The sequence below is a fragment of the Diprion similis genome, chromosome 6 (assembly GCF_021155765.1).
Source record: "Diprion similis isolate iyDipSimi1 chromosome 6, iyDipSimi1.1, whole genome shotgun sequence".
NCBI classification, from domain to species: domain Eukaryota; kingdom Metazoa; phylum Arthropoda; class Insecta; order Hymenoptera; family Diprionidae; genus Diprion; species Diprion similis.
The window spans coordinates 19181043-19206038 of NC_060110.1; the positions used below are offsets into that span (position 1 = coordinate 19181043).

General features: G+C 41.5%; 1 protein-coding gene across 2 annotated transcripts in view; it reads right to left on the reverse strand.

Moving 5' to 3' along the window:
* LOC124406819 (neo-calmodulin-like) overlaps positions 1-24996 on the reverse strand; it is a 75308-nt gene that overhangs the window by 19412 nt on the left and 30900 nt on the right. For both annotated transcript variants that reach the window (XM_046882439.1, XM_046882438.1), the window contains exons 2-3: positions 15693-16038; positions 9162-9305 (exon numbers count right to left, since the gene is read on the reverse strand). In XM_046882439.1, the coding sequence (XP_046738395.1) occupies positions 9162-9305; positions 15693-15963 (415 nt within the window). In that variant the 5' untranslated portion in view covers positions 15964-16038. The remainder of the gene's footprint in view (positions 1-9161; positions 9306-15692; positions 16039-24996) is intronic.

Here is a 24996-nt window from a genome sequence, read left to right on the forward strand (position 1 = left end):
TTTTGGTGGAATCCATGCGCATAACTGTTTACTTTATTCATGCAAAACCAATCATTTCAGATCAAAGATGGCATCGCAGTCACGCACAACGTGATGTAGAAACAAAAACGCGACGGCACTTCTCCAGGGTTGAACCGCCCTTCGTAATACAGTTAGGATATTTGTTTAACCAGTGAAATAATCCGCAAAGATGACCCTAAGCTAGGGTAAAACTACAATAAATAATATTTATTCTCCTATCAAATGTGTTTCTTTGAAAATGACCTCGATTTTATTAGTTTAAGGTGTATATATCCCCTTAAGGATGCATTCGAGATATATGTGGACATATTTTCAAAAATTGTATGACCTTATGCTTTCGGTAGAATCGATGTCGAGGACTTACCGAGGGATTGATTCTTGATTTCTCTTTTCCAGGCGGTTAAACTTGTCGGGAAACTTCTTCAAGACTTAATATAAGTAGGTAAATACACAACGTGCCTCACTCAAATTAATTTACCTTTACTCGAGGTTCGCTTCTAACGGTTTAAGCGGAAATTGAAATTTTACGATTAGACTAAGGTGGTGATGTTCGAAAAAGTTATTCTCACCGTTTACTTTGTAACTTCTTGTTTCTAATTTATGCCTCCTTTCTGCCGGGATCTAAATATTTTAGCTGGCTTACATGGAGTTTCTTGAAAAGAAAGAAAGAAACGTTTTCTCACAATGCTAAATACTGTAGTTCTTTAGTAAAATCAAACTTTATTCGTACAATTTCAAGCTAATGTCTGATAATTTTATAGCCGTAAGATGGTGAGAGTCAGTGCAAAGCTAACGCGAGATTGATCGCGTGTGAAAACAAATCTGAATGTTGAAAAAAATTGAAGTAGATTATCTGGATGTTGAAAAAGCTTTCGGCACCGCTTCGTACGAATTTTTTGCGACTCAGACTTGTTGGGACGCGCGTTTTTCTAAGGAGCCTGAGAGAAAAGTCCTTTTAATGTCTATACAGGTTTCCGAGCAACTGAACGTTTCTTTACCTAACTACACGATTTCTCGATCGAGAACTACGCGATTATGAAAAATTTACGACAGTCAGTTACCTTTTCTTTTCATTCAAAACTTTGGATAATTTTTGCGTTCACGCTGAAAAGCTTCGTAGCTTTTTGAACTTATACACTTCACAATTCCGTTCGTCCGATATTTTGTTAATCCGCATTTTCCCTTGCACGAAATTTCACAGTTTCTGAAATTCTTCAATCTCTATTTTCTTCGAATACTCTCAAAGGCTGAAATAACTGTCTCCTCAAGATTTTCGAGGATAAAAAGGTCAGACAAAGTTCTGATCACCCCTCCGCTTTCTTCCGTGTGAAACAGAACTATTGAATTGTGGGTGTACGAGATTGCAAATCCACCCTACTTGCACACCTTTCAACCTACAGGATGGACTGTAACTGGCAATTTTTGAAAAAGGTTCGGTAAAACGTTGCTACCAAATGGCTGCCCTCACGCGCCTGTAAACTTTGCTTTCTGGTTTACGATACGAGACTTTTGGTACCGCGGGTGTATCGATGCTGTATCGAAACCAAGTGTGGCTGGAAGTCGATCACTAAATTCTCATATTTCAAATATCATGAGGTCGAAATGCGTGGATTCGGATTTCTGGTTAGCCGTATTAGCATCGGAGTGTTATGAAAATACGACCGTATAAAAACGAACAGCGTATTACCAGGTCTTGTACTTTCGGAATGGAAAATTCGATTTTTTTTACAGCGAATGTGGGTTTTTGTAATATTATTATTTTATTTGTGAATGTTTCATTGAAGCAAATGGATATTTACAAGGGTAGTACAGTTAGTGGTGGATTGGTTCACCAAGTATATGATTTATACTCGTAATAACCATAATATATAAATTACAATAAATTTGTAATACTTATCGACCCCCTAAGATAATATATGTGTATTGTTGAAAAGGGTGAAATCATCCCTTATGTTCCCCTTTTTTCACCCAGCAGTCATTAGCATAGATAAACGACACACGAAAGTAAAATACGAATTGTACATTTTTGGAGATAAACCTTAGAGTTGGTTTCAACCCGTCAATTGGCAAATTCTTGACTAGCGAAAATAAAACATGTCTAATGTTTTCCAATCTATCAGAGCATATCCAAAAAACGAAGAAAATCGAGGACGCGTATCTCGGGAACTTTCCTTTTCGGCTTCTTTCGCGTCTCGGTTTGCGTTGTAAGTTTAACAAATTTTAGAGAGTAGAAGCCCGCGAAGAACGAGGCAATGTATTCCGTTAAGCAGATTCGGAAGTTTCCTCGTTTCACAATCACAGGCTCGACCCGGCGTGGAGAATCCCCTTATCATCCGGCCATCTAACCCAAGCCACGCGGTGAAAAGTTGGGCCGAAATTATGTTTAAATTTAATCAAGACCGCGCCCGCTTGTCGCAGGAAAGTTAGAAGCGCCCCTCGGCAAGGGTGGTCGAGGTCCTGCGCTCTTCTCCTGATCGCCATTTAATCTCCGACTCCAGGAACTGGTGCAGGTCGAAGGTGCAGAGGAAGGATCGCGTGCGGCACAAAGGTTGGAAGTTAGGCAGCCGTGATACCGTGACTCCAGTATCAAATCCCGATCCGAGGCGTATATTTCTTGCGATTAAATTCTCGAGGCACGCTGGGGTACTTCTTTGGGTCAGTACCTAGGGCACCAGCACTAGGAGCAAACAACCCCTTTCATTATATGTACAGTTGTGTTCGCACGTGCTTCGAAACTTCGGTCAGCTCCCGGTGAGGCAAAAGAACTTTGCCGGGGTGCCCGAACGCCTAACCACATTTCGCCCGGATAATATCACCGGGAGTTAAGCTCAACGAAGAGTTAGTTTCTCGAGTTCTTTTGGCAGCTCGCTTCCTTTTTCGAACAACACCCTGCTGCACGCTAGTCCGACTCTTTTATGCCACGCTCTGTGTGCTTTAGTCACTCTCGCGACGATAACGCGTGATAAATTTTCATTATTTACTTTCACGGTACCTTCTTTCCTGCCTTCTTTTATGTACGCGGGTATATGGAACCGTAATATATCGCAAACTTTCCTCGTACCGAGGGACAGATACAAATCGGATTACCTGTGAGAAGAAAGGTGCGCGTCAGCGGAGCTCAACTTTTTTTCAACTAATCAAAGAGTTACTTACATTAAACATTTTTTATTCAACGTGTGATTTTCGATTTGTCTACAAAACTTGGTCTCGAACTGTACGAACTAAGAAACAAAGATTTATTCATAAATCGACTACGAATTTCCGGCCCTCGAGGTTTTTCTTCAGCTTTGGTTCTTCCGGAATTAACAGTTTCAAATGAAACGACGAAAATTAGCCGGGATTCCTTTGGTCGAGAAGGATGAAAAGGGCAGAGCATGCAGAAACACGAAGGTATGTGGAAAAGGGAGAAGAGACAGGTAGGGCACTCAGCGAGAACGTAATTGCATTACAATGGATCACGAGGGACATCTGGTACCGAGTGGTCCCCTGGTATCTGTCTTTGTAACGGAAATACCGCAGGAAAAATTCATGTGCCACGTCGTTCTTTCGCCCCTTAATACCTTTCAGTGAATTGGAAATCACTTTCCGACGCCTCAAAACCGATGATCATTCCCCCCGTCCCTAATTCAGTTCCGATCGTCGCACTTTTTTCACCCGGTATTTTCACTGGCTAAAAAATTTGAAAAAGAGGCGTGAGTTTCAATTAGTATCTATGAGTCTGACGTAGGTACTCACCGGTCGAGTTTTTCGGAAGCGAATTCGGTCACTCGGAATTTTTAAACACACAGGAAAGCTCGAAACGTTGATGAACGTTTGTATATCGGTTATAAATCCAGAAACAAATTCTCCCTGCAGCTTCCACCCTGTACGGTTCAAACAACTAATCCAATCGCTGCCGAAATACTAACTCTCTTCTATTCTCTCTGGGACCCGCAAGAGGAATGTTTCAAACTCCACTATCGAATTCCCTCGCTTTTATTATCCATACTTCTCCAGAGTGGAAGATTCGAGTGATCGTTGATGAAGAAAGAAGCCGAAACAGCCAGTCGCTAGTCGTCCCGAGGCATGTAGACGTTGCTAATGCAACTTTGTCATCCGGAGCGTGAATGGTCCTTTGTCTCAACTTAACCCATGTGCCGTTATCTGGCGGACTTGGCATGGGAAACTGAGAGAACGAACGTGCGCGTGCATTTGATACGCAGATTGTAGATAAACAGACGGACACGGTATTCTCCAAGTTTTCCAGCAGTGGCGAGAGCCGAAGTGTGAAGTTGACGAGTTCCGAGAGGATGAAGAGTGCATGAAAACGCGATAAGATCCTTGACGCAATCGAGGAAGTTCGAGCCCGGAAATACAGCGTAAAACGAACCGCATTATGATAGTCAATCTCTCCTCGGTTCGTCGAGTCAATTAACTTCTTCTCTCGACATCTTTCGAATGTGAATTTCCATTTAACGAACGGGTATCGCAAAAGCGTGGAATGATTGACCTGTAATTTAAAATCCGACGCGTCGATCCCATTTATCTATAGTAAAGTGTAATTACGCGCCAACTGACGTGCCTTTTGAAATTCGAACATCGGAGAATCCGCGGTCTTATTGGCTTGCGGATAATTAGTCGATATCGAGGGATGTTTCCCCGGCATTTCGCTAAGCTGCGACACTCGAGTAACGAGTTCTGGAATTGTTTTTCACAGCCCTAATTCGTCTTTTCTATTCAATTTTTCTTCCATTGTTTCTCGCAACTTATGCTGACAGCGGCCGATGTGGTTATGAATTTGGAAACAACTTGACCGCACTATCGGATATAAAATTGCGGTCAACCGCAGCATTCGTCGTAAATTTGGGCGCAACGTTGCTGATGACAATCCTAGAGTGTGTGGTCTTTCCGATTTCCGGTACCTACGTGGGATTGTCAATATAGGCATGCAAATGCATGCATGTATGTACGTTTCGCGCGCAAATCGGGTCACTGATAAATAGTTATCAATGGCGATATCGCTGCTCGGTTGAAAACGGAACTGGACAAAACTATAGCTATTCATATGCCAATTTGTTCGACCAGAAAATTTTTTCACGCACGTGCGATGGGTGTTAAATATACTCTGCAGTACATCAGGTTTCCCGAAACCTTTCGGTTACTTGAAATGCAGATAAAGATTTGAATTTCTTTCAGGTTCCGTTCATTCTCAAACAAATGTCGAATTAAAGGAAATTGAAGGAAGAGCTGTGCCATAATATCGAAGGCCAAACCTGCAGAGTGGCGATTTCGATTACGAGCCATCGTCTGTAATTGCTCGTTTACGACCACCGAAGGACTTTTGCGTCGTCCCAACTTCTTCTTACAGGACTTGCTGAAACAATTTTGACATTCTTCGTACAAAGTTAGTCTCGCCCAAACCAATCTGCTCGACCTGTCACCCTCAACGCTTAGCCACGTCTAGATGTGAACCCGATTTCTCTTATGACTTACAGTAAGATTTCTGAATTTGCGAGACTGAACTCCAGACATTCGTAACCTTTGGTCAATCATATTCAGAGGAAAGCTTTATCGGACGTTTTCTTCGTTATTAGGATGTCTTGTACCAGCATTGAAACACAAAAAATTTTTCCGCTCAAAATTCGCATTTACAAAATGTTATTCAGTCTTCTCGACGACCCTGCGTTACAAACATGGCAAATTTCCTTACAGCGTCGCGTACTTTTATTCGTGAGCCTAAAATGCGGTTCACCACAGGACTTTTATACCTTAACAACTGGTATAAAAATTCCACTCGCAGAGTTTGAACTTTTATCCCAGAGAGCCGAACATCTGAGGGACTGAAAATGGCGCCGCAAAGCGCTAATTTCTATCCTCTTTAGAGGATGTTTTTAACATTCGAGTCCAGCAGTGTTGCAGGTAAACCGTTGAGCAGGTCGTGCTTATACTTGCGAAAAAAAGTAATGTGCGATTATGTTGTAAAGTGAGCAATAAACGGACTGGGTTTTAAAAAAATAAAGAGATCTCGGTTTTACTGTTTCTATTATTGCAGTCGTTGATATTTGCATTGTAATCTTATTTCGCGCCCGAATGAAGATACGTGGAAATTCGCCTTTGAAGATTTTCAACGCAGACTTTGTGTTAAACTGAGATCACGTGTGTGGAATTTTTTCAATTTGTCTGACCCAACTTCATCGCAGCCTTGTCTTTTCGTGGGTTTTATTGAAAATCGAGATAGACGCGCACAACGTGTCGCGGATTAAGATGAAAGCAAGCAGAGGTAAACGGGAAATCAGATGAAAACACGACGATGCAATTTAATCCGCGTTTTCACGCCCCTCGAAAGAAAAAACGAAACTACGAAAGGCGCGGGTACCGGCATCTCAGACTTTCCGTCTGTCCTACGCGTCAACACCTCTCAGTAATCCCAGCACAGGTGTAAAAATCACGTCTCGCGAAAATTATATTGCTCGCTGTCAACGTAATCCCCCATCGTCAACCATACGTGTGTCGGGAAATTATTTCCGAATGGATAATCCCCGATCGAAATAAGGAATATCAAATTTTCTTCCCGTTTGCATTGAGCTTTACAGGGCGTCAGGCGTGTACGTGATGTGTTCGATATTACACACATATTTTTTGTCGATGGATTAAATTTAATAAACTTGAAACTTCGCGAGGAGTAAAAAAAGAAAATAATAATTACAAAGTTGCGTGGGATTTTGAGATTTTTCCGATAATTGGAACAAATGAACGGGGATTATAATTGCTGGAGAAATTCATTCGCTTGAATAAAAAATTCGTTGCACCTTGGAATTGTTTTTATTTTTTTGTTCAACTTCCGTATCTTATAGAGAGTATTTTTTAATAAGGTAGAAACTACTCGAGGTAAAAGAAAAATGAACAGCTTATCGGCTCTTCGAGAGCGCGCGAAGAATCTGTTAATAAAGTTTTTACCTATCGTCGTTTAAACGCTGTGTTGACCTGTATTGAATTCTCATCGTGTGGTTGCCTCGCGGCGTCGTCGGAGGTACTAAGTATAAATTTCACAAGCTGTGCGAGGTTTATAAATCCAAGCCAATCCGGAAACCCTACCTCATTATTTTTCAGGGAAAGCAATGACTTACAACGAAAGCACATTTTTTTCCACCGTCACACGGGGTGATATAAATTCGACGAAAAATGATGAAAGGGGTCTCGAAGATTCGCTTTCATGGCGGCGAAACAAATTTCTCCGAAATAATGCATACCTGCACGGGATGTTTTATCCCGTAGATATGTTCGTATGTATGGTTTTTTTCATCGGAAGCTGGGTAGGTGTGCAAGGAACTGCGCTGGTATAATATGAAGTATAGTAACGGGAAATTTCACACTGAATTCACACGGAGTGTGATGGGGAATGATGGGCTTGGCCATGCGCTTCGTTATTGCCGAGCTTGTATGAAACTGAGCCAGACGGCTTTGTAGATTTCATATCTTTGCCCATCGTTCGCACTCCTTCCGTCTGATTCTCATTTCCGTTTATTTTCCACGTCATTCCTACAGGTCTGATGGGTCACTCTCGGAAAGTCGAGAAATAATGTGTGAGGCGCCTGCTTCGAGTTATTAAACTTGAAGATATGATTATTTTTTTTTTTTTCCAAAGTCTCAAAGTTTGGACAGATCCGTAATTGATATTTATTACTGTTCAAACACAGACAAGCACGTTTTACGTTATATATTCAGGTAAACTCGTTTTTCAGGAAAACCAATCGACTGTTGTAAGGTTGAAGGTGGATCGGTAGTTCTTTTTGACTTCGTACGAAGGCACTGTTCCCTTCAAAAGACCTGACTTTTTCATTTAAGCTCTGAAATTTCCTTGCTTTTTGCCTTTGACCAAGTTATGTAATTTATACGTTAAAAATAAGGACATAATTTTCTTTTTACATTCTCCTTAAAGTTGGTAAATGGACGAAATTTTCTGCGTTAAATTCTTTTCTCAGATTCCCACACTGAAACGGAAATTGCACATTTTCTGAAGAGAAGAGTGTCTTGTTAAGTAAAATTGGACTAACGGTGTACCTTCAACCTTGTGACATTCCTCCAAATTCTCGGATCCGATATTGCGAGGAGATTTTGGAACGCGAATTAATGACATTCGCGGTTTTTTTTCACTTTCGCATCTTCTTGACTTGCGACATTTTCTCTCCACCCTGTTTCCTTTTCTACGGATAGCTTTTTGCGCGATTTCAGACGTGTGGAGTCGAGCTAGATTTCTTGTAGCAGGCGAGTAGCAAAAACCCGAAAACGGAGAGGAAAGGAAAGCAAGAGGGATAGATTCGCGCGGTCGCGGAACGCGACAAGAGAAGAATTATTGTTTTTTCGCAGCTCTACTTGACACGGCGTGATTGATATCTATCTGGATCGTACAAAATAGAGAACGGTTTTATATCGCCGTGGAAGCGGTTACAGCCTCCCACCGGATGCCGAATCCCTCAGATTAGTTGAAAATAAAAATGAAAAATTAGGAAAATTGCGAACCCTCGTTAGGAAGTTTACCCCAGAATGACAGTATCGGAAGGAAAGTGGGAATATCGAAGGAATTTGACACGGAACAGGGAAAAAGTTGGCAGAGAAAATCAAAATGATCGTAACATAAGATTTCTCTGCCCGTATCTGCGATTAAAAACGAAGTATAAACAATTTCATTCCGAAGATTCAGTTCATCAAAATTATGGCGTGTGTTTTTGATTTTCATTTGTTTGAAGACTCGTTATTGTTTAGTGAGTTTTACGATTTCCGAAGATTCCATGGTTTAGGATTTTTCCTTTTTCTGTCAGCTATTAGATCAGGTTCAAAGGGAGTAATAATTTTTAATTTAAAAGTTCAGACTGCGCGAAAAAGGTGAAAAACGAAGCTGCACGATGAAAATGAGCAGACTGCACGTTTGCTCAATTTTAATGGAGCAGTTAACTTCAAAGGGTGAGAGAAGGGCAAGAAAAAGAAGGCGGCAACGTTGTTTACTATTTTCATCTCTTTCGATGACTCTTGGCAAACACTTTTACCCTCCACGGAATTGAATGGCCGTCGGTATAGCTGGGCACATAAAATCGTAGAAGAGGACTGGCAATAATTACATACGTGCAGGGTTAATTAATTGCGATAAATGAGGAAACACTCACCGTCGATGTCAATCTCCTGAAGCATTGTCTGAAGCTCTTCGGCGCGTGCGAACTGCCCGAGGGACCGCATAACTCGTCCTAGTTCTTCCTTGGTGATGCTGCCGTCACCGTCCTTGTCGAAGAGCCTGAACGCCTCTCTGAACTCTGTAATTAAGAATAAAGAACGGCTGATAAGATTCCTCATTAAGAGGGGTCGAATAGTGTGAGGGCTGTTTTTTCAAAGCTGTTTTGGCTATTTTTTTTTTAGGTATAGGTAAAATAATGACGCTGTAAAAATTTGAGTAGAATCGATTAACTGATATTTTTTGAGATATCATGTCGTTTACACTTTTTTCACATACATTCCTATCAGGCATTGTAAGTTAGGTGATATTCAATATTTGGTGTCCAAAAAATTCACAAAGTTTGTTTAAGTGTCCACAAATGTAATGTAAAAATTATGAGAAATTTTCTTCAAATGGTTTGTCTTAAATAGAATACCCAAAAAACAATTAAAAAAATAGCTTTCACCCTAGACGACCCCGTTAATATCGTTAGATGCTAAAATCAGGAAAAATGAAAATTTCTCTCCTTTAGGCAAGTAGCGAGATTCACCAAAACTGCAGGACTTTAAATTCTCCCTGCAGTTTGTGGACCGAATGAAACGCCTCACCTGAACATGGATTTGTCAGTCGTGGGTGGCTCGAGAGCGAAATTCGTTGCTTCTATTTTCCTCCTGCAGTGTGGCATGGAAGTCACGCAATTTGCTGCCCGGAAAATTCTGTGTATTCGTACATACTCGGTGAAAATACAGAGAACAAGAAGAAAGAAGCGGAGCGTAAAACGCGACCTGTTATACCTGGGATTCGTCCATGTGAGCGTTTCTGCATCGGATGAACTTAGAGAGAGTTTGTGTGTGTCAAGGTATGTGCCCTGCACGAGTAAACCACGTGCAACTGCTCGTTAAGCCGACAATTCGATTCGCTCCTCTGCTCCAAAGTCACCGCGCGCATCTCCGACTGCTCGTGACGTTCCTGGTAACTTTTGCCTCAAATTCGTTGCAAATTTCTCACAGTAATACCCGCAGTAGCGAGGAATCGTGACGTGCAATCGGGTTATCCGATAAAACTTGTTCCCAAGAATATCTGACACCTTCTCTAAGTAGCTGTCAGGACTCTTGTCACATTCGTTGTGTCGTATGTTTATTGTTTAACTCTCTAATTGTTTATGCATATATTAATTTCGCTTAGAAGCAGGGAAGACAGTCTAAAATTAATCTTTGATTTTTGCTACAATGTAGAGAAAAAGGAAATGTTTTTAAAATTCTATGCACTTGTTATTTCGGGTCAAGATTAGATTCGTTTTTTTTTATCTGATAATGCGGACGATGAACTGCAAAGCTGACGGCTGGTGGTCGTCCGAGACTGAAATTGCTTCCGATTCTCAGACGAGATTTCTCTGTTGCGATTGTCCGCACGAGTCCGTCTAGGGTGTAATCGAAATTTCGATTACACATGTCGGAAAGAGGTACGGGAGAAAGCGAGTCACGTTTTCGCAGAGTGCCAATCACCTTTCCTCCGACTACGTCTGGTTTGAAGAGTGCGCCAGAAAATACAGTGAACGTCGTCGCGTTCTCACTTTATTCAACTTTCTAAAAATTGTTTATCCGAGAAAATCCATTTCTGCTAGAATTAAAAATAGCCAGAAGTGAAAATCAGTTTTTATCGGTCAAACGAGACAATCGCAACCAGAAAATATCCACGCATACGGATAACTCGAGAAGTGACGGTAACGTAAAAAAAGAACGAAATCTTCAAATTGAAGCTGAAAAAAACTCGAAAAGTTGTAAAAATAAACCTAATCGTAGCCTTCTCCAATTTTTTTCGGCTATTTGTCTTTCTGACCTACAACTGTGCGATGCGGTTGATTTCCTTTTCTGCTTGATAACTTTAGACACCTTGTATTACACATGCAAATTAACCTACATACCTGCAGGTAGCGACGCCTGGATATGGTCTGGGCTGACCAAAAGTTCTGAAAAATTACATCGCATTTTGCATACGTCACTCGTAAACATTCCCCTCTTTGCTTATCTCGAAACTCGCTGCAAGGTTGGAATTTTTTTTCAGAGAAATAACTCGTTCAGATTGCAAGGTGAGTAGTGGCTTCATGAAAAACGCTAGTAAAAATCCACTGACGTAAACTGACATTCGTCGTCATTATGCAAATTTTTTTGCCATTAAAAAAATTTTGGAAAAATGATAAGCTTTTAAATTTCTTGTTAACGAACTAGTAGCTAATATAACGTAATCGTCCTCGGACATTCTCGAAGAATGTTGATAATATAATACGTGTTTTTTGAAAAAGGCCAGGAACGAGGTTTCTTTTTATTCCGAAGTAAAAAATGCTGATAGCATGTCTTGCCGTAATCCCAAAAGTCGTCCTCGTAGCAGGGATGGAACTCGTCTCCTTCTCTTTCGGGAGACAAATCGTCCGTCGGCTTGATTCGGTCAGCGGTCGAATAGCGTGGACTAAAGGATGGACAGAAAGGTTTACAGTGGCTTAAACCAAGATAACCTGGTTCGGGGTGAAAATAATACCTTCTACTGGCGGAAACCGTGCTAAACCACTTTGTCGAGGTGCGACAATCCCTTCTGCCCCAAATCGCAAGGGCGAAACAACGCCATAGGTAATTTATAAAATACCCATCGCAGGAATGCGAGAGTAGAAAAGCGCTTGCGGTTTCTCTATACGTGAATTTGGAGAAGCGATCGACCTATGGCAGTACGGATGAATCAGAGAGTCGGAAATTTTCCTTGTTAAGTTTCGAAGTTTCGTCATCACCTGAGATCGATGGAAGAATTATGCGAATAAGAAGTATCAGGATTTGAGGTTAGAAATTTCTTTCGTCCCACCTCGCGTTTTGTAACATTAATTGCGGCCTTCTACCGAGTGCGAGCGAAATTTTTTTAACCTTGTTATTAGCCGAGCGACTGATGAAGAAATTTGCACCCTTAAGTTTTTAGGAGAGTCGACATTACGTTTTTTTCCGCAATGGAGAGAAAAACGCGGAATAAAAATGGTGCAATAAAACTCCTTATCGTTTTATGGCTCTTAGCTGAACGATCTTCCCTCAGTAATTGGTGCAGTTCACGTGTTCTCGATAGAATTTACATGGCACGCGTAATATGATATTCATGCATAAACATGGAAACGGCGTGAGTCTGAACTCTGAGCGAAGCATCTTGCTGGCTCCAGAATCGTTGAACCTTATTTGAATGGCAGAATCGCGTACGAAGGAATTTAATAGCGTAGCGTGATAAATAAAAATTCTCCCCGGTGAACCGCGGTTGCGAAATCCATCGGTGGGATTCGTTTCGCACTAGAAGACCTCCAACGCGTATCCACAACGTGAACATAAGCGTTACGCATTTTTATTGAGTAGTATTCCAAGCTTTGGGCGATATCTGCAGTGATGTTATATCGATGCAGCATAAAAAGCTGTGTACCTACTTGTATCGTGTTTATCTTTTTGCAAAACACTTCACTCCGTCTGTCGAGACAATAAATTCGTAAGCACGTGAATGTATTCTAGAAAATTGACTTGGGCCACGTGGAGGTATACGCATCAAATTTTACCGCTGCTGGTGAGATATGTTTCTCGCTTGAATCGTGCCAGCTTCGCAAGTGGTGAGCCTTTGTGCTCTCGCAATTAACACAAAGCAGTAGTAAATTCAATACTTGTAAGCGTCACGACGGGTATAACAATAATCTTCTCTCCATCAACGTAAATTCACTTTCTGTTGAAACGTTTACTCACGTAACGAGAAATGTAATTCAACTGCAGTTTCGAGTCATTTTATTCACCGAGTAAAAAGTAACGTATATTCCGTTTATAAAATTTATGAATTTCGTGTTTTGTCCTGCAGGAATTGGTGTTCATTTGAAGTAGCAAAAGTTTTCGATTGTTGTCACGAGATAATAATTTCTCTCACAATACTTTGAATCCAAAAATTACACCTCTTGCACATAATTCTCCGCAAGAACCCAAAAATCACCAAATGTATTCCCCCAGCTGTATACACGTTTTCCTAACGATGATTCGAATAGAATTTCTATCTATGTACCCAAATTTACGTATACGATCTAACGTTAACGTCATTACCGTACGTATGTATAGCTAAAACAAATCCTAGGGCGCGGAGAGGCTCTGCATATGCATACGGCAGCCCCTTGAGGGGTTCATGAGATGAAGATGGAATTTCAGGGGTTTCCAGGAGCGCGTGTTAAGCCATAATAATACGGTTTCTGTTACACTGGGTGACTTGAACTGCTTTAAGCACCTCGACGAGAGCGAAAAGACGAGGACCGTCCGTCAAACGAAACGGATTCCTTTGTCCTGAAGCGAATCAAAAAATGTAAAAAAATTCTTCCAACACAACTAGCGGGTTATACAGCACTTCGGAGGCCTCCGGCCATGCGATCAATAATATTGATGGATTCTTCGCAGTGATTTCGCGTAATTCACACATGTGTATGTATAAAATGCGGCATCGATTGTCGGGGAGGGGAGGTTCCATCGGGGTGGCCGAGGGTCTAATCGTGAGAATATCGAAGTGCGGTTGGAGTGTATAGCCGGTTCGAGCCTTAGGAAGCAGAAATTATTGGGAAAAGGCGTGTGAATACCTATATGTATATTCCATCGTAGGCTCCCTCGCGAATCAGCGAATCCTCGAGGAAAGGCGCGATATTAACGGGGGATTCAGGCTCGGTGAAATATTCATGGAACACGTGTATATTTGGTAACTTAATCACTCTTCACTGTATGCACTGCGTTAGCATGAGTCATTTTGGAACCGAGCGTGTTATCAAATTTCGCACTTTCCGCACCTCACAAGCTTCTGATATGAATTATCAAGCCACCCGGTTTTCTGGACATACTTGCTACCCATAAAGTGAGCTTACGGTTTTGCTTACCAACAACTTCTCCTTCGACTCGTTCGACAGAGTAAAAAATGCAGGCCTGAACGATGATGGCTAGTTAAGAAGCCGCAGTCGTACAGAATGAGGGAAAAAAATCGCGACCCCTTTGCTACAGGAGGGATGACGAGATGTGATCAGAAAATACCAGTGACAGATTGAATTTCGAAGCTGACATGGAGGCGACGCCTCCTGAGGGAGCGAACATCAGCTCTCAAGAGGGCGGACAATTTGATCCCTGAGCTGATACTTTTCCCCAATAAAGATTAACTTGGTGGTCGCGTGGAAAGGGGCGATCATCAGACGTCGAATATCTACTCGCGAAACGTTGAAGTATCGCGTCACTTTACTATGCAGAATTAGTTCTACTTTTTGATTAATTCTGTACCAGTCGCGGGGCAATTATCCAAGAGACCGATGTCTTTGTTCGTGCATAATGAATTCCCTTCAGCGTCGACTTTTCTGGTAGAAATAAGCGGTATGGTTGAAACTGACTCGATGTTTCTGCCTCCGGTGGCTGTCGGATTAAGTAAAACATTCACAGTAAACTAATAACTGTACCTACGGAGACGCGGCTGTTCTTTTTTGCTGCAGGAGTTTCATAAGAGGATTTTCTTCTGGCTTCTTGGCTCTAGTTATGCCTCCAGAGTCAGACGTGACACAATAAAGGGGCCAATGATCTCCTCCCGACTCGCTACTCTCTCATTTCGAACATTTTCGCGAGAAATAAGATCGGAGAAACTGACTCATATTTCTCTTCAACAAGCTGTGCTGACGCCACAGGTGGTAGATCAAAACGCAGGGTGTATAGTATAAGTATGGAACACGCGCCATTTAATTTTGCTGAGGGAATGTTTTTTCGCCACAGGAACGTTCAAGTGTTCTTCAATAATTCATTACTCATTATAATGCGTAACTATAAAAGGTACAGTGTTGGCGCCTCGACGAGTGTGTAAAAATGTGATCAAGATACGTCCATGACCGACAAGGAAGGTATTCCAGGTCGATGTCACCGATTTTATTGTCTAGTTCACACATGTTTTAGTGCATCGAAAACTAAGCGTCTCGTTTTTTTTTGTGTCGGCCATAAACACTTTAAAGGGCTGGAAACGACGAAGACGGTCCCAAAGATGAGCACCCAACGAAATAATTTCTTGATGCGCTTGATGTGTTTGAATGAAACCAAGAATATTCATCAATAGAATAGATATTCATCAATAGAAGCATTTCAGCTTTGGTCTCATTCAAATACTTCAAGCACATCAAAAAATGACCCCCTTGGGTGCTCATTTTAGGGGTCATTTTCACCCCCTTAACCTGTTTTATGCCCCATAAAAAATACGTGTCGCTTAGTTTTCGATGCACTACAACATTTACGAACTAGTACAAAATCAGAAAGATATCGACCTTCGATACCTTCTTTGTAAGTATATAGTGACTCTACATCTTAAGGTGTCTAAAAGTAAAGATTCATCAATACTTTGTCTGTGGCCCTTCAGGATTCGTCGACACTTTCCCTACAGATAGCTGAAAAACCAAATCATATCTTGACAAGCCACTCGACGTGCTCACCTTTCATTTGTGCCTTGGTGATGGTGCTCCTCGGCCCCTTTTCATGGTGGCCCTTGGTGCCGGAGGCGGAACGTTGCGGTGTGGCAGGTAGGGCGAGGAGGAGGTTGGCCGGAAGTCTCGTTGCGCCCGACGGTGTGCTCGGCGTATTCGAGGTCGAGAAGCCCACGTTTCCCGGAACCGTCGTCACGGGGACCGGAAGTGGCAGTGGTAGGGCATAACTTTCCAAAGTTTCGTCCGGCGATGCGATCTGCATCGATGATGACGAAATCATTGGTACCTTTGATGATGGTCCGCCCGCCACTTCGTCCCCCGCGTTGCCACCGACGACTTCGCTGGTTTGCCGCGTCTGAAAAGTCAGGGAATTCGTCTTTCAAATACAAAATTCTCGTGCATCTCATGGATTCTCGTTGAGCTTCTCGTCGAGCCCCAAACACTTTTCGTTACACGTATAATCATACCTGGGAATCAATTTGATTATTCCGTGAGGAACGGTTTTCTGCTTCAGGATTGATTGACGTATATATATATATATATAGTCAACCGCGAGAGCGTTTACAGCAAGAAAAACAAAACTTTGACGTGAAATAATTGAGTTTCAGCCTGTCTGATATTTTTATTTCTATTTTCCGGATCGTTGTAAATTGTTTGCAGGGGAAGCCCAAATATCCTTGTACCTATATACAACAGTATATGTACATACATCCGGTATAAAACGAAACGATAGAGGGAGGCAATCGAGCGATGCTTTAGCCGGCTCTCAAAGAGGGTGGGAAAAGTCGCGACCGATTTGACCTTAGACCCTAACCGAAATTACTATTGGCTTGAGGAAGTTGGCGGGATTGGCCAATTCTCCGTGTAAGGTCCTACTTTTCCTGGTCACATGTGACCAATTGAGACTCGATCGATCCGTAAGTGCGTTTTATAAGACGCGTGCGACTCGTGAATGCTGCCTTTATGGTCTATTTTGAATACGAAAAGGACCAATCGATTTCTTGAAGCCAAATCGACGTGTTTTCGATGAAATTAATGTACCGCAAAGCCGATAAAAATAGAAAGAAGAAAAGAAATAACTGAGTTTGCTTGCTACAATTGACACATTTCCGAACGAAGTTTTTTATTCCAAGAAATTTGTTCAGTTCAGTATTCCCTAGCGACTTTTCCGAGCAATTCGCTGCCACCTGAGAGAGTCTTTGTTATCGTTTTCTCTTGACCTAAACAGCGAGTGGACCTCCTCGTAAAAGTAGCGGTGACCTTGTTGGTCTCACAGCTAATCACCAATAATCAAATTTCCAGATTACTGTCGGTCATAAAGGTGAGGAGAAGGCTCTGGTCATGCGAGAACTGATCTCCGAGGCTTAAGGGGTCAAAGGATCAATTTCGTCAATGGGAGAATGGAGGCAATTTTCGCGAGCAAAATGCAACCTTTCGCATGGTGGTTAAACAGGAGAAACGAGCTCAATATGAAGGCTGCGAATCCGTTCGATGGAATTCCTTTTATACCCGTCGTGGAACCTGCACCGAGCATGAAAACGCGATACAATCATTTGCCCGGTGGAAAAAAGGACCTTTTTGGCCATCATCACGACTCCCAGCCGATTGAACATCTGCCTTGCTCTCCTTTATTCTCTCGAAATAGTGCCAGCATAAACTTTTCGCAGCAGGTGCGCCTTTGGGTGTCCACTGTAACGATCCGAAATTGATTGAATTTATCGAATTGATTGAATCAGTCTTCTATTCGCACATGGCGAGTGCGGATGACGGGTATCTTTACTCGGAGAGAAGGGGACTCGGATAAAGCAGAAAGGCGTGGCTGTAATGAGTTGATCAGTTTCCTGCAGCCTCGAGGAATCCTCCTCTCCCTGAGTGTTCATTTCACCTCTATATACCTTTATGCAAAAGAATCTGCTCCAGCTCCGATACAAATTTATTTTGTTTCCTCCTCCGAGTTCGCCGATATTCATAAAGGAGTGAATCACCCGAAAGATCGAGCTTTTGATAAAAGAAAACGGTAAAATTGGATAAATTCCACTTCAGGGTGCACGAAGCTGTTCTTTCGCTGTGAATACAAAATCACAGGTGCATTTCGACGCGTCAGTGATTCAGAGTGATTTAGATAAAATGAATTTTTCTATTAGCTTGCAATATTCTTCAAATAACTCGCAATATCGTTCAACGGTTTTGGACAAATATCTTGGCACCTTTGACGGGGTTTTAGACAGCCATCATTGTGCAGAGTTTCGAAATTTCGCGTGTCACTTCGCATTTTATTATTGTGCTGAGGCGGATGTTGAGTTCGGCAGGATCCAATTCTGAGCCGTTTATTCTTCAGATGCCAAAAACATTCGTGTTTTGATACGCGGATCAAATTCAAATACGCCAAGCTCAAACGTCACGATGTTCAAATGTAGATATAATGAAAACAACTCGATGCTATATGAATATTTCAGTGGAAAAGCTTCCACGAAATAAGCGTCGACCAGTATGGCCGGAGTTTCCTTGTTGTTATTTTGCAAAAGATGTTCATTCCGCAAGACTAAACATACCACGGATAGAAAAACAACCAACCATCCAATTACCTTCGTCTTGATGCAGACAAGGTAAGTACTCGAGGTCTGTGATATATTGTAGTGCATAAAAAAATTTTGAACACATCTTTTTTTACGCATTAATTCAGATGGTTAAGAGAGAAAAATTTCCTCCAAAGATTAACTTGAAAAATCAATTTTTTCAATATTTTAAGAAATAATGTAAAAGTTTTTGCTGAAACTACTTATTTGGACAATATTCAGTATTAATATCCTAAATAATAATTTGCCCTCAACGGTTGATGCATCGCATCTCAAATTTTTTGGAAGTCAAATTTTAAGGGTGGTTTTATCTTGCAAATCGCCATATCAGCGCGTTAAAAAAATATATATATAATAAAATCGATGCAATGCACGTGAGGTACTTTCCTCGTGAGTGTAGAAAAATTCAACCCTTCGAATTAGAATTTTCAAGCAAAGGCGAGTGCCGATAAGCGGCTCGGACAATTTAGCTCGGGGTAAGGTCGAATTTAATCCCGGCGGGATGCAAACTTTCTCCAGGAAGTCTGATCGACCTCGTCGGAAGTCCCTTGTCGCCGATGTGTCCTCGGTCAGCCACAGGTGGCAGCGAAAGTCATTGGTGAAGGTTTACCGCCCCCAGCACTGATAACTTAAAAACAAACGTTTGAGCCTCGTCACTGCATGAGATTTCCGAAGACGTCATCCGTGCGCAGAGGCACCAGAGGAACGCAGGTGGAATTCATGGAATATGTTGTGCTTTTGGAATTGATCCAAGCTCCAGGAATTCGCGGAATAGTTAACCAGTGAATTATGCAACTCGGGCTGTTCTCTCTAAATAATATACGAAATTACAGGAATGCATGTCATTAGACATTGGCGATGAAAATTTGCCACGATTTTCATGGTTGACTGAGTCAAAGTCGAGACCATAAAGACGCAAATGAACGGTAGAACGGAATGGCGGTGAAAAACATTCCGGAAGTCTCTACGATGCGAGTGAAAATGACACGAGGGTAGTGAGGGGTGAACTAATATGCCACCCTTGAGGCGGTCTTGATGAACCGGATCAAGCCGGAGCCTTTTAAACCTCGACGCGAATCACCGAGCAACAGTAAAGTTCACGTTTAAGGAAATACCTGGCTATATAGCGCGGTGCTCATCGCGGATAGCGCTGTCATTCGGCAGTGGAAATTGAGTTCATAACGGCGACGAGAGACCCTAAAACCCACGGAGATGATCAACTCGTCGGTTCCCGACGGTCCGCGCCCTTTGAAACCAAGACCCGTAATAAATGAAGGCTAATTAGTTAATTTCGTAATTATCTCCTAATTACAGACCGAATTGATTCACTCAGTTGGATTCTCCTCTTTTCTGTTTAACGAACGAAACGTCGTACTCCTTGGAATGTTGAGTAAGGCAACGCGGTAAGTATATATATACAGCAATTATAATGGTGGATCGAGAAAGAGTTAGACTAATTTGATGTACGATGAGACGAATTATGGTAGGAAAATTAAATCCGACCAAATGTATTTCGCAAATGAAATTTGCATTTGCATTTGCCAAAGTGTTTGTGTGTCGAATGTTTCGGATAAGGTACTATTGGATACATGGAAAACAGCTGGGTGAATTGGACGTTAAGGTGGATAACGAGTATGGCGAGGATTATTGAATAATACATTCAGAACTTGATTACACTTGTTTTCATGTAATCCAACCTAATCCTAACTCCCAGACCCGTAACTGAAGTCGGACCTTTATTACCGTCATTAATCACAGGCCAATCGACTCCTGGGCGACAATATTGCACGAGTGAAATTATCATGGGTCAAGAAGCGAAGAACCTAACTACGAAATTTCATATCCAAAGTGAAATTCACGTAATTGAATGAAGGGGGGGGATGTAGCAAAGAAAAACAACCGCGAAATTCTACACATATTTTCTCACGTCGCAAAAGGCTTTTCGCATAATTCAGAAACGATTTACGGGGACGGTAAAATTTTTCATATTCAGCAGCGTGTAATCGAAAATATACGAAGTACAATCAACGCTGCACGCGAGGAAAAAATAACTTTTCGCGAACTAATTTTTTCCTCAACGAAACGGTGTTATAATATTTGCTGTGTTTGTAATCGTGCTTACATCGCGAAATTGCGGAATCAAGTAACTGCTTAGCCCAATCCTGCAGGCTCACGAGGTCCAGTAATCAGGACTATAACCCGAGTGGCGAAAAATATGTGGAAATTGAAACCGCGTTGAAAGTGAATATCGGAAAGCAGGCTAGCGGTTGGCGGTTTCCAGCAGGTGTGAAATATCGCAACGATTAGGAAAAGGCGGATATTGTGACACGTAATTGGAGGCGATGTTATCGTCAATGTCAACTTGAAATAGCAACGGCGGCTGCATGACAGTAATTAGAACGTCCTCGGCACGCGAATATTTGCGCTGACACGAGCCCGCGAATGTTGTTTGCATTTTAACAAAACGACCGCCTCGCTGGTGTTGAAGTATTCAGGCAAACACGGACTCGCGTTTTTACCGTGAAAGCTTGCGGCTCGTTATCTCTTCCTCGCTCATGCCGCTTTAATGGACACTCATCCCTCCCAGGTAATCGCGTCCAGTCCGTCTATCGACCCGATACTACCCCGCATTTTTTCCCATACTTTATACATATGCGTGTTCGTCAGACGTTACGACGACGCTTAACGTCGACTTCCAAGCCGACTTGTGTCGTCCCTTCGAAGGCGCGGAAACCGCAGTCGGGCCGCGGCCGCGACGCCGTGCGTCGCGGCGCCAACCCCTCTCGTCCGGGTTCTTCGATCTCGTAAGTTACGATTTTTACAAGTTGGAACAGTTTTGAGGGAATAAAGTTTACTGCAATTTTAATTGCAATTTTCGAATGTCAAAAACTCCTTACTTTTTTCATTTACGATTGTTTATATTGCATAGAATTGTATCTACAACATGTAAAGAAAAATTCAATTTTTCAACGAATTTCTTTACTCAATTTTAACATCTTTATCATTTTAAAAGTATGTTTTTTCATCGTTTCAAATTTTTCTTAACAAATAAGTGGAATAGCTTCATAGTTGTTGATCAGATTGTTGATCGGATGTTAAATTTTGTTCTCTAATGCTATTGCTGGATAACTGTGGAATTATATGAAATTTTCTTATCAAAAATTGCGATGATTTGAAGGAAACTAGTTTTTTACACGATTACAACCAATTTCTAAATACTTGCCGAGTAAAATCAGTTCGAACATGAAATACAACCATACTTGTTTAACGAACGTTTACTGATAGTAAGAATTTCACGTGCATTAAAAAGGCTTCACTAACGTCAAACTGATTTGATTACCTAATTCGTTTGCCGATAAAATGAAATTTACATCATCATACTTTCTCATTCGAATAAACTTTTCCTCTTCTGGATGTAACCGCAGCAATAACGGAAGCTAATTGTCATTCTATTTGGAATTGTGAAATCGATTTTTAGCAATATCTTCGTCAGGCTGATAAAGGGCTTCCAATTTCGTGAACGCGATGGATTAAAGTTTAACTGCAACAAACGGGACTCGATATAAACAAAGCGTGCAAAAGGGCGGGTGTATAATTCTCATTTTGGAGGAAAGTCAGGACGTGGGATTCGTTTTAACGAAGTCATCTGCAAAGATTTATAGGTTCGAAATCATGCCGCGAGTGATTAACCCTCGAGAGACTGAATAGCCGTTGTTAACTTAATCGCATCAAATTTCCCATTACCCACTTCGGCAACCGTTTGCCTTATACCCCCGAAACTTTTCGGCTTATGCCTCATTCTCGGTAAGCCAGCTTCTGTTCTGCCTGCAGCGCTGATGCTGGTACCTTGAGCCATCACTTGGAAACTTTATTGGGTTATATACTCATACTTTTGATCGTTCGGTAATGCTCCGGTTGTGAAAATCTGTGGATCCCATTCGGTGGCTTCTGTCCCCAAAAGAAAACCTCCGCTTTATTGTCCCCAACTCTCGAAAAACGGTCCGAAATCAATTTTATACGCGTGGTTCTTTGCTTCAAAGAAAGAAATTACCGGCTTTTAGAATAGTTCGATAATCTCGCCTCACGGCTTTTCTCCAACTCGGCCAAAATTGCGGCCTGGCGAAATTTAACGCTCGTCGAGTTAGCGCGGATCAGCATTAATCACAAGGTTAGCGTTACCTGGATCCTGCCTGAAACCTGGGCGTTCACGTCCTCTGAATATTTCACATCGTTCACGGACAATCTCTTCAAGCCATCCGATTACAGATCGATCGAACGCGTCGAGACGCCGAGCCTTCAAATTGATCACGATTTTTTACTACTCGACGTTACGTGACAAATGTCTCACATAATATCGGCAAGGATTTTGTTTTACCGTGGAGAATTTGATCGAGCGAATAAGCTCGCCTCGACTCGATCCGCGCTTTAAGCTGCTTTACTTAGGAGAACTTGAGTTCGTTTTTTTTCTTTGTCTTAAATTTTCGTCCCAAGTTAATAAGGTCTGCGTCCTCAGAGTTTTGACTTTAGGTCCGCATTTTCGTGGTTTGCGAGCTTTTCTCCTGCAGACAATTTTCATTTTAAACCCTCGATTCCAGTCAATTTTTAATAAACTTTCGACAACACTGGGGAGTAATTATATTCGTCTTTTTGCATGGATTATGTTTCTTCTTGTACACCGTATACGTTTGTATATTCTCTCGAAGTCACGCCGTAAACTCTTCTCTTATTATAATATATTTCATACATACATATGATTGCCTTATCCTTAGTACCGGGACACTTTTAACCCGAGTCAACGAAGCGACGGATGCTAAAAATCTTCCACTCGACATTTTTCACGGTCATTTTTTTCTTTCATTATCCGTATTTTTACTTATCTTTGCAATATTTCTTCTCTCAAATTACGCAGCTTTCCTTCGGGAAGTAAAAGACCGCGGTTGATTATTTGGTTAGACATGCTTACGGCTACCTATTTCATATAATGAGGGTATTACACGTCTCCTTTATTCCTTCGTTCCCCCTTTGTCTCTGACCCAGCTTTTTAGCGGCAATAAAACACTCCGAACTCCACTCGAGACCATTCAGCAATGTCGATTCTCGACGCTCAGAGTTCACCCGAGGATTCCTGTTAAACTGTCACTATGCTCGTTGGAGCTGGTCTGGAATGGGACGCGTCGTTTGAACTAGATTAAAACGAACTTTGTGCCAGAAAATCGCGTGCATTCTTTCACGGATCATTTCGTCCGCCATCCGGTTGCTCGCATTGCTTCGCAGGATCGATTTTTCATCGGTTTCACATTCGAAATTCGTCCACCATATGTATATAACGAAAGATTAATTACTCGAGAAATATTTTATTTGTCTTGTACAAAAGGAAGTTACTTTCGTATGAAAGACTGTCATTCTGGGTCCATCAAACTAACGGTGAAAATTCTCTTCTTTAAGGACTAGCGAAGAACGCAAGATTTTTGATTTTTGGCATCGTTCATCTTATGAAAAATTCTTAGAAAATTGGCGAACTGAGATCACCGCGGAAGCTGTTCTTTCGCCGATCTAGAATGAAGTGGTAACAACGCGAGGTCTGCTGCAGCAAATCATTTCAATCCGCCTAATTATGGATTGGAAGCTGACAACGAGCTGATTGAGTTTTAATGTCTGCCCGGCGACTAGACAAAATTTCTACAGACGGTATATTTCACCTTCGTCGTCGATCTCATCCAACGTCGATTGAAATATATATATATATATTTTTTTTTTTTAGAAAACTGCCATAGCAGAAACGCTAATAAAAAGAATGTATCTCTATTTGTGGCAATTAATCTACAATTGACAAGGGACATAAATTAGCTGTATTACGATTCTGTTCACCGCAATTTGTAACGATAGTAATACGATATGACAATTACTCTCTGATTATAATATTCGGAAATAAATGTGCGGTTTGAGTTTCGACGATAATTAAATTGTACTTCGATTTGCGATGAAAAGAGATATTCAACCGAGAGTTAAATGCGGAATTACGATGGTATCAACGATTCACCATGGACACACATGGAATTATATGTTCATCGAAACACGTAATGACTGGAAGAATCTACGGACGTTGAGTTAATTATGTTTTTAAAATTGTTAATGGATTTCCTAAACGTCAGGCAGGCACTGAATATGATCGGTTTACTATCCGTTTTTGAATTTTTATGGGCAGCCAAAGGATGCTTCTGTATTGTCCAGCTGCAGAGCGGATATGAATCCATCTGTTCATAATTACGAACTAATCATTAGCTGTTGGGTTTCGATGTGGTTAACGTTGACGAACACGAATGACGAGTTGAGTTTGATTGTTATTCACGTTATTGACGCGTTTTCGTGATTAGTTATAAATGTGCTTTGCAAATATGTAAGAGTTGACAAAAGCGAGTTTTGAATAAATATTTTTGCACTTGATTTCGCGCGTTCTGTATCTAGTTTTGGGGATTAGAAGTAAGATGAGTCATCGGTGTCTATACCGTCAATGTTGCCTGAATGTTTTACTTATAAGTGTCTGTGTGTTATGGAGTTGAATAGTTAGTCGTTTGATGCAGTTTGAAATTTTGCCAAAACTCATTTTAGTGTTGCCCGAATTACATGCAAATATTGTAAGCATTTTTCCTGATAAATTGAAAGTGCAGCATAATCAATAGTGTCTAGACTTACCTGTAGTCAATCGGTAATCTAATTGAGCGTGTAACTTTTCGCAG